The sequence below is a fragment of the Indicator indicator genome, chromosome 16 (genome assembly GCF_027791375.1).
Source record: "Indicator indicator isolate 239-I01 chromosome 16, UM_Iind_1.1, whole genome shotgun sequence".
Lineage (NCBI taxonomy): Eukaryota > Metazoa > Chordata > Aves > Piciformes > Indicatoridae > Indicator > Indicator indicator.
Window position 1 is genome coordinate 23,395,330 of NC_072025.1, and position 10,958 is coordinate 23,406,287.

At 38.7% G+C, this 10,958-nt stretch overlaps 1 protein-coding gene across 3 annotated transcripts in view; it reads left to right on the forward strand.

The window, feature by feature from the left end:
• Positions 1 to 10,101, forward strand: part of LRRC28 (leucine rich repeat containing 28) — a 52,332-nt gene extending 42,231 nt beyond the window's left edge. Inside the window, exons 8-11 of one of the 3 annotated variants that reach the window (XR_008489255.1) lie at positions 54 to 229; positions 2,826 to 2,985; positions 5,884 to 6,985; positions 10,076 to 10,101. Coding sequence is in view for 1 of the 3 variants with exons in the window: in XM_054387855.1 (XP_054243830.1) it covers positions 54 to 229; positions 2,826 to 2,985; positions 5,884 to 5,956 (409 nt within the window). In the remaining 2 variants the exon portion in view is untranslated. Of the gene's footprint in view, positions 1 to 53; positions 230 to 2,825; positions 2,986 to 5,883; positions 7,226 to 10,075 lie in introns of those variants that run through there. The other 2 variants (XR_008489256.1, XM_054387855.1) reach the window with 2 other exon arrangements.
• The last annotated feature ends 857 nt before the right edge of the window (positions 10,102 to 10,958 follow it).

Below are 10,958 nucleotides of genomic sequence, written 5' to 3' on the forward strand. Positions count from 1 at the left end.
TAAAGTTGTTTTTATTATTCTAATCACTTTCTAAATACCTTGTGTCCTCCTAGTTGTGGTTCTCCAATTCAAGTTTCAGAGGTGAAACTACTCTCTTTTTCATCGGGCCAGTTAACTGTGTTCCTGCCTGCAGAGGTGAAATCTATAGGAACAGAAACAGATCATGTGCTGCCTTTGCAAGAGTTGGCCATGAGGACCCTCTATAACACCTACTACAGGTTTTTAAAAGGTAAGAAATTTCTGTGTTCTTCAGTTTACCAAAAGAATGGAAGTGCTTTTCTGGCAGTGATAGGAACATTTTAAATAGCCCTTCCAAGATCTGGTCTAGGATTAATATTTTTAAATTGTTGTTTAATCAAATTATGTTTGAAATGCTGTATCAGAACAAAAACATCCAATATAAAAACAAAAGAAATCAATCAAACAAAACCAACCAAAAAACCAACAACAGAAATCCAAAGACTATTTCTAAGGTCGAGAGGTGTTACAAATGTTTTCTTACCTGAGGACTGTATAAGGAAGGATGCTTTTTGCAGGAGAAACTCTTTAATGGAAAATACAGATGAGAAATACAGTTCCTGAGGCAAGATGCATCAGTCAACAATGCAACTTCTCGCCAGGCAGCATGCTCCTAAACTGGCAGACTTGTTATACCTAAGGCGAAAGAAATGTTAGCAGCCTGTGGCCATGTCAGTACAGCATGACAGCTGAGCTGTTTTAGTTCTGCCCCAATTCAGACTCTTCATTCCAAAGTGGCCTTTGGCTCATCTGGTTATGCATCATGTACCACATGCGTTAGCAATATCTGATGATAACCTGCAGATGCCAGTTCTATCAGATTTAGAAGTGTTGTGACTCCCCCCTATTCATGGCATTTTGAGAGACCATCAGCTTTAGAGGTGAAAGTGGAAAGCAGAAAGGTAGAGAGATACAATAAAAAGATTAAGAGGTTTTGTGATGAGTCGTCACTCTTACCATGGCCACTGGAGGAAATTGTAACTGCTGGACTATTCCTTTGCTAGGAAAAGTGTGCAAGGAGGTCTGCAGCAAATAGACTGTACAGGAAGTGGAGGAGTGGGATAACTACAGTGTTAGGTGTTCAAAGGAAATGACACTGCTTTGTGGAAAGTGTATTTACTGACATAATGAATGTACTGACTGACCAGTTCTTGGTGGTGTGTGTGTTGTATTTCTGCATAAGTGAGGAGAGGTCAGGTTTCTGCTTGTTTAAGATCAGTGTACCAACTGCACCAGCATCACACAATGATGAATATTGTTGCACTGTGATTTGCAAAATTCTGACTGCCTGAAAAGGAGTTTGGGAACACTAGGTACAAGATCTTCTAAACCATCAGTAACTGCTTTTCTCACCTGGCTGTGTCTTGCACAGTAGTACAATAGTTGCTAGAATATGACTGTGAATGTGGTTTCTGAAGGTGTTGGTGAAATTTGGTGTGGGACTAGCAAGATACTGAAAAATCGGTTTAAGAAATGGTTTGTAGATGGTTTATACAAGGCTGTGAGGATTGTACCTAGTTGCAGCCAAGAGACAAAACCTGGAGATGGTAAAACGTGTTTTTAACTATCTTGCCTACTTTTAGTTTGCTACACTGTACTATTTAGATTTTTTTCCTATATTTACATATACATACACATACAGATCTTATTCTGAGTGACCTTATTAAAGGCTATGTGCATTACCACTGGCAACACCCTCATTTCAGTGAGGCAGCAGTAATGCATAGTTCAGACAGGTGCAAGATAATGGTGTGCTAGGGAAGCAGGTGGCACATATGATTAAGGTAGCAGATTTGATCTATCACTACTTAAATTTGTGGTTTCAAGGGTGCTGTTAAATACTTGGTGGCTGCTAGGTAAGAATGGCAACAGCAACTGGACTACTTTTCTGAAGATCTTTACTTGGTTACAGAATGTGACGCCAATGTACCATTTCTCATGCTCATCATCTCAGCTGAGGCTGTTGTGGTACATTCTGTGTGGGGAGGGTTAAAACTTACAGCATTTGAAAGTTGAAACTAGTGTGATATGGCATAACTCATTTATCAGGTACTGCATCTTGTCATGATTACTCAGCACCTAAACTCGTTCACCTGTCTTGGCTGACTCTCAGATTCCAAATGGAGGTTAGCATGCTGATTTTCATTTATAAAACACTACGTGGCTTGGGCCAAGCCTGAGAAAGTGATTGCTGTTTCCCAGGAAAAGACCCTGGCACCTTGTAAAATGTAGGGGTGCACTAGGAGATTATGACTGTGTTGATCTTTTTAGAGGGATCTCTTCGGTTAGATCCGTGAGAATTTTGCTGGGCTGGATTGTATTTCAAGTGATTCTGAATATTTCAGATTGGTTTTTGCTGATTCTGAGATTGGGACTTTTCAGTGAGCTTAGCTATCCTGCTGGACTGATTGCTGGAATACTTCAGTCAAATACTACCGATGTCCTTTCCAGAATTTTATTTATTATTTATTAATAAACACCTGTCTAGGTCATCTTTGAGTCTGAAAATGCTTTATTATATATTACTGGGGTTTATTATTTGCTTCTGCTATGATATTTTCATAGCAGTTAATCTTATGCCTACAGATGCTAAACTTAGATATCCAACTTTAACTTTTTGAACTTATATCATGGAAAGCACCACATGTTGCACCCTCATTGTGGTAATTGTTTTTACCTTGCTGTTCTTTTGACGAAGTCTTCAAAATGTAAGACAGCTGATTTTCTGACTTGTTCATGGATCATATTTGTTGTGTTTGACTTGATCATGCAATTGTTCTGTTACAAGCCTTTTTTTTTTCTTCTAGATTTGAACTTTCTGACTCCAATCTCACTACCCAAAAGCCTCTTGGAATTGCTGCACTGTCCTTTGGGACACTGCCACCGCTGCAGCCAGCCTATGTTTACCATTGTCTACCCAAAGCTCTTTCCCTTGAGGGAAACTCCAATGGCAGGATTGCATCAAGGGTAATTATAAAGGAAATTACACTAGGGTTTCATTTAAGAAGAAACACACCTTATAGAACAAAGGATTTCTTAAGGATTTAATTTTTTTAACTTAGCAGTCTTTCAGATCTAAAGCCCATGTCCTATGATTGCATGTAGAAGTTGTCAAGTCTTTTGTTTGCAAGACAACTGCAATACTGCTGTTGGACTGTTTAACAAGGGCTACCACGCTTTCCTATTTCAGACTGCTGTAAGATAGTGAAAGGTTTTGGTAGGATGGGATAGACCTATTTGTTGTGGTACTGCAGCATATGCATGGCACTTCTGTGCCTTGGGAAGGAAATTAGCCAACACCATTACCTTCGTGATGGTCTCAACCCCAACTTTAGGAGAATGCCACCACCAAGTGAAAGTGCTATAGGATTAAAGATGGGAAAAGCTCTAAAGCCAGAGTTCAATTTAAATGTTCTGCAGTGAAATACTCTTGTTTTTCCTTACCACACTAATTACCTTGAGATTTCCTGTGAGGTATTTTGCATTGTAACACACATTTCATAGCAGTATATCTGTTTAACAATATTTCAGTTTTTATGGTTTTAGCAGTTGTGAATGGGTCTGCAGTATTCACAAGTCAAGTAGACAAGTCTACACAGACTTCCTGGCCTGCTGGACAGTACAGTCATAGAAGGGACTCAAAACTGGGATATGCTTCAGATAACATTGCCCTAATGTAGACAGAGATTTAAAATATCTGTAAGGTGAGCACTGATTGCTTTGCAGTGATTCTTTCCTTAACTGCTCTTAGACAGTCTGAGTTGATAGTGTAGCCTACCATGAGCCGTACCATCAATAAAGCCACTTTGTGCAATGGAAAAGCATCATCAGAAATATTTAAACTGGTTTTACTTGAACAAAAGTACAATATCATTTGAAGCCTAATAAGTATGGTTTAAAGAAAAGTCACCTGGAGTTAAAGAAGCAAATGTGATGTTCAGGTTCTGTTTAGAAAATCAAGGCGTTAATGACAAAGCATATGCCTGAATGTGGGGAGCAGAAAAGAAAGGTGCTTTGAAAACCAGTCATTCTGAAAGTACTTGTTGATGTGTATAAGTGACAAGAATGCCACTTAGTTCTTGTCTTGCTGAAATCCATTGATGTGATAGTTATCTTCCATAACAATCAACTGCTTTTCAGTAGAAGGAACTTAAAGAAAAGGAGAGACAAAGTGGTGACTCAGGTCCATGGTGCCTGTTTTCCACAGCAACATTTTGCTGTGAGTTTTTTGGCATAAGAATCTGATTTGCTGGCAATTCAGCATTATGAAATGAAAACACCCTAGGTATGCCGAATCTGGACAGCAGCCAGAAGGCTAAATAAATGCTATTTGGGAAAAGTCTTAGAAAGATCTAATTGTAGAGATTGCATACTTCAACTTGCCATTCTGTCACACTTCACTCATACCTTGAAATTCATTGGCGTTCATGTTGAGTGAAATAAATGGCTTCTACATTACAGTCTTAATATTCAGAGTGGCATAAGGTGTTATAATCATGCTGTAAAGAATTTATTTCAAGCATTGAACACTATAATTTTCCAAGAAAGTGATGGAAAAATACTTGCTGGTCACTAAATCCTTGTATTATCTGAAATAAACTGACAGCGAGAGAGTTTGAACTGGAGTAGAGAACTTCTCCTTTCTATAGAATTACTAACCTTTGCTCTTTGTAGAACTTAAGTTACAAGATGATAGACAGACACCTTTAGGAATTCATGAAGTTACAAGTCAATAAAAACATACCATGGGGCAATTGTGGAATAACACTGTATTAACCTTCTAAAATACATTAATTGAAAAGATGTATTTCTGCATGATTATCACTTGTTTAGGAAAGGGTTATCATTCCCTCTCTTAGGTAATAATGTACTGTGTTCTGCAAAATGCCTTAATGAATGCAGTCTTAAGTAGCTTATGCAAATCCACAGAAAAGGAGATCTTAACAGGGCAGCGTCTCCTCCTGATCTCTGGAGCTCGTACTCTTGACATGGCAAGATTATATGGAATTGTAGAAGTGTGATAGCTGGTTTAGAAAGATGTGAAGGGCAGCGTTTCTCTTCTGAAGAGCTTACAGTGACCATGAAAACACACAGGGTAGGGATCCTGAATGTTTGAACAGCACTGATAGCACGTGCCACATCCATGCCAGTAACTTCTGTCTGGATTTCCAGATCATGTTCTGTGTCCTCTTAGAGGAAAGGATAGTTTAGTGTTGAACTGGATTTCTGTATCTGAAAAAGCACAGATGACATGAGCACTGGGCAAAGTGTGATTTCTGGGTTAGAGAAGAGCAGTTTTCAACATTTTTGAAGCAGATATTTAGGTCCCTGCCAGGAAGGGAGCAGGAGGAGGGTCACAATGAGCACAGCGAGGTTGGTATCGGGCTTTCATGTTACCACCCCTGCTGTAGAAACCTGCCACAATGTGGCAGACAGCAATGCCTGTCGATTGTCCTTTCAGAAGATCTGGGCCCACGTTCACTCGACTGAACCAAAGGAGGACACTGGACTTCAGTCATTTTCTGCCTACCAGCAGTAATTTAAGAAACACATGAGCGGAGTTGAAGCATTTAGCTATTAAACCTACTGGCTGTAACACTGCCACACCCTCTGCAGAAAGAAAAACCACATGCTGCTGCTTTAAACTGAGTACATGAGAAACCAGAAGGTTTTTTGAGAACCCCTGCAGTGTTGTCCTGACTATATATTAGGCAGTCTTAGAGCAAATGAACCTCCTTTTTCTGAAATGGTGAGATGGGCTAATCCTGTAATTTATGAGCCGGAGATCATCTGCTCTGGCATGGGGCCAGCAGCTTTAATCTTTACTGACAACTGTTTTCTTCCCCTCCCCTTTTTCTTTTCTAGGAGGACAACTGTTAGTTTTGTGGCATACTGCTGCTCCACCCAGTGTCTGCAGACTTTTGACCTGCTGAGTTGATAAGCTCAGGAGCGCTGCCAGTTTAAGCTGCATTAGCCATTGTATCCCATTGGTACTGGAATCCTGTGCATGCGCCTGTGCCAAAGCAGAAGTGCCCGGTTGGGAACACTAAGAGGCACTTAAATCCTGTCCTATCAAATTTGGATGAACTCCACAAACTTTTTGGAATTGTAAATACCAAGCTTTTAAACGTATTAACTTCTTTCTCCTCCAGGACAGCATGCAAACCAAACAAATTCACAAGCTCTGACTTTAGGATTTCCAGTGTTTTTCGACTGTGGCTCTCTTCAGGTTGAACCATTGCATCATTTGAGGCCATTTTTATTCCTCTAATGGAGCAGGGGGGGGAAGGTTCAATTATGACAAAAAAGTTTTCACTACTCCCTCCCCATCCTCTTCACCCCTACAGCTGGATTTAGGTGTATAGATCAAAGCCTACAGGAAGTTTTGATGGATCCAAGTGACTTTTGCATAGATTTTATCTTTATTTTCTCCCTCCCATCTTAATAATTTCCCCAGTAGAGTTACTGCAGTTGTATACCAAGTCTTCCACACTTAACTGTGGTATTTAAATCCACCTCTTACAGGCAGATCTTTCCTTCTGGTATCATTAGAAACCACACTGATTTAACTGGAGTAACTAGAATATGTCTGGAGACTAAAGGCCCTGTTTCGGTGAAGAAGGCTGGTGTCTGCCCTGAGTGGTCTTGCTTCCAGCATGTTTGAGGGTGTGTTTCCTTTATTTTCACCACTCGAGTTCTTTATTTTTGAAAGCACTTCCCCTTTTGCTTCTTTGGGTTTTGCAGGAAGAAGATGACTTAAAGTATCAATTTCACTTGGAAAAAACAATCTAGTATTATAATAGCAAATATTTATCTGTATTTATTTTTGCAGTTGCAGACTGTAGATATGTGAAGAGTCGGTCTTCATCTTTTTCTAGATTCAGCATTTAGCTGGTGTTTGGAAGTGTGTGCGTGGAGTGTGAAGTGTGTGCCTTGAGGAAGGCTGGAAATCCAGGGAGAGGTAGAGGTATGTGTATAACATGTACATATGCACACCTAGGTATCTTCACAGAAGGGCTGCAACACTTGTTTTCCTGTATTAACAGCAGATTTAATGTAAATTCCCACTCGCTGTCCTATTTGTGGAAATTCATTTTTTCTTAGCTCTTGTTCATCTTAAACAAAGGACAAAGGATGGGGGGAAAAAAGGCCCAAAATTGCCTGCAGTACTTAAAATTCTAATTTTATATTGAAACAGTTTACACAAAATTAGCCCCTCCTAACTTGTTTTGGAACATATTTTTTTTTATATAATATGTTCCTTTTTCTTTATTATGTTCTATTTCATAGTTACAAACTACTTGTTGATTTAGCACAGTGTGGTGCTCTGTGCAGTAGGTAGTTACAAGCTGAAATAGATATGAATGAAACAGTTTGTTATAAAAATGGCAAGATAAAGAGACTTATTTGGTAGTGTATTAGCATATGTTGTGGTGAGGTGTGCATACTTCGAAGGGAGTAGGCATTAAAATGTTTTCGTTTTGCCAAAGAAGCTTTTGCTCCCATTGCAGGCTTCCTGGCATCTCTTCAATAAATAGAATACCTTTAAGAGCTTAAAAGGGTACCAAAAAGCAAGTTTTGAGGGTGGAATTTTTAGGCTGTGCTTGTTACTTGTAAAAGCTTTGCTGGTTTTATTGGGTTGGTTTTAGAGAGTTGAATTAGCATTAAGAAATGTAGAATTTAATCCTTAAGGAATGCAAGTATCATCTACTGTTTAAGAATTGTGAAAGTTTCTAAAATAAATCCCATTTATTAAATCTGCTTTGCAATAGGGGAAAGAGCCATGTCCAACCAGGCTTTGTGCTATTAGATTTCTGACTCTCTCATTTCACTAGTTTGTTTCAATGTTGGTACCCCTACCAGGCTTTCCTACCCAGTGGGGTTTACTGCCAAAGCAGCAGAAGGAATCTTCAGGTTTTTTTCTTTCCTTCAGTACTACACAACTGACATGTAAATTACTCATGTGGAGTCACACCTTTATCAGAAATGTGCAAGTACAGTACAGAATCCATTTTTTTGAACTGGAAGATAAGAGAACTGTGGTAGTGTTACAAATACTAATTGTTGATACAATACACTGATCAAGAATTTTCAGTATTTTTACTGTTCCTCTGTTTTGTTGGAATTTATTGTCCTCCTTTTATAGTAACTTACAGCCTTTCAAACACAGTTAAATCTTGAAGCTGTATCTTTTGATCAGCTGAAAGACTTTGGTGTTTGTTTTATTGAGAGTGAGACAGTAAGGCAATAAAAGTCAACGAGTGGAGCTTGATTATTTTATTTTTTCTAAACTTTTTCTTTTTTCATAATCTAGTTTTTGAGTTCATATCAGTCTATTACTGTCTACAAGTGCAGTTCAGACAAAATTCTAGTTTTTTTCTATAAGTGGGATGAATCTTAGCTAACATTTTAATAGGTGATATTTCAAGAAAGGAATGTTTGATGAATAAATTTCTTACATAAGCAATTGATGCTGAAATGTCATACCCTATTTTTATAAAACAAGGAAGAGAAAAGCCAAGATACAGACTGAAAATGCAGCTTAAATTCATGTTTCTCTGATGTATTTTCTTTTTATGCAAACAGTGTTTGTATTCATCCCTGTCATTGGCTGATATTGTTCAGGATTAAAATAACTCCATTCTCACTTGTTCAAATTTTTCTAAAGTTGGTGTGCTGTAAGAGCATTTCAGAAGTAGCTACCATGAGAGCCAACTGTGCAAGTTGCAGTAGAGAGAGAGAGCTTGTTGCTGATTGAACTATGCATCATTTTTCAATAGGAAATGTTACAACACTTGGACTTCCTTCAGTGTGTTTTATTTCTAGGTAGTTTTTGATTGCTTGAGTTGATTCATCAGGTTCACACTGAGAGAAATTTCTCCTGCAAAAAGTCTGGTTCCAGCAGTTGGAAAAAAAAAAAAAGTCATAATTTTTAAACTGATTTTTGTCATGAAGGTAGATCTTAACTCTGCTTAGAGTGTGAGGAGGAGAAGTTTCTGGTGATTTTGGGGTTTTTGGTAGACATTATAAAGAGGACATTGCAGGATAGAAATGAGAGAAAGTAAGTCTTGAACCCATTGTTACTGCTATAAAATTTCTCAGAGTAAAGATTAATTGCTGGTGTGATTAGGGAGCAGAGGCGTAATTTTTGTTTGTTGTGATGACAGGCACCATGTTACTAAAACTGGGACCCTAGTGCTTAGAGAGAATTTTCTGTTCTGCCACAGAGGAAACAGAGGAGTTTCTGGCTTTGTTTAAAAATACTACTTGAGTGGTTTCACTGTGGACACTTCCATTTGGATCACTGCTCTTGGGAACCTTTCTGTTACTCCCCCAGAGGGTCAGAAATACAAATGCCCTCTTTCCTGTGCCGAGAACAAGGTCTAATATCAAGAAGGGTGTATTTTTTCTGGTTTGGTCTGATGCTTCTCTTGGGCTCTTACTGAAGTTTATTACAAACCTTCTATTTACTCCATTGTGGTGAGGTTAAGATCTTATGCTGAGCAGAGCGGAGCTGTTTATTGCCAAGCTGGCTTCAGTTCTTATGTATCAAATTCTGCTGAATCCTTTTTTCTGGCATGAAGGGAGGACGAGACTGTTCCGAGACCTGTGTGGTAACGGCGTGTCAGGTTTTACTGACATAAAATCATAGCCAAGCTGAAGGCTGGAGAGTGACAAACCTTTCAGTAGAAAGGGTGACTCTTTGGGGTTTTTTTTGGAAGGGCACTGCAGCCCCCAGCAGAGTACCACTGATAACAGAAGAACATTTCTCTTCATGTCAGGGGAGAATGAATCAAGTTTTAATTGCTGAGAGAGAACGTGTTTCACTATATTTGTATTTCTTGCAATAACTGGGACGTTGACACTGAAGTTCATACGTGCTGCTAGGCAGCCTCTGTATCTGCAGCTGAACTTACATAATTCCAAGACATAACTATCCTTGCTTCTTAGTTCCCTCTTAATACTACTCACCTTGTTGCAAAATGTTGTAGTTAACCTGTGATGGAAGAGGCTGAGTAAATTGAATCCAGAGTTTTTATTACTTTTTGTATTACAGACCTATTTTGTAAGAGACTGAAGGTCTGGTGGAAAGAAATGGTGAGGTTCATGTCAAATCTTCATTGCTTTTGCTTTTATGTGCCCTTCTTTGGATTACAACTTGAACTTGGATTGCAATTGAGTTTGTTCTATGTCTGTTGAAAGCATATGTGTATTGCTTTTTTTGCTCTGTATTAACCATGTGTCACTTAGTGTGGAGGTGAGCTTGCTAGATTTTTATTTAAAGTTAGTGGTGCAATTTATTATATGTGCTTGTTAATAAACTATATTTTTGGATAGAATTACCGTCCATTAAATTTAACTAAATTCTTGCTCCTGGGGCTATTAAGAGGTAGGTATGTTAGGATGTAACATTTAATTTACATTTCAGTTCATTTGCATAGTAATAACCTAACAAGTCTCTTGTCCCAGAGCTGGAGTGGTGGGGTGAAGACACTTCTTAGTACCAAGCCCAAAACAACAATTCACTTCACTTAATCCCTTTGCCTCAGACAATATAGCTCACCAGGTCTTGCATAATGGGAACAAAACCCATATGGAAACTGTACTCTAGACCCCTCTGTGATTATCCAAAGAAAAAGAACTTTCAATAGGGCTGCATTAAGTGCCAGCCTGATAGTCCAGAGATGTGGCTATGGTTCATGTATTGCTTACTAAACCACATTCAGCAGCTTTTTCCCTTCATCTAACAAATACAGGAACAAAGTTGCTAAAAATAAGTAGAAATTAAGCATCTCTTCTCCTAGTTATTTCAGTGCTTGCTGTGCAGCATTTTGCTTCACTTCAAGATGCTACTCTGTATCCATCTGACTAGCTCTTTGAGTTGGATGCTGTCTGAATTACTATACATGTATTGGGAGAATGTCCATCCTTAAATGAGA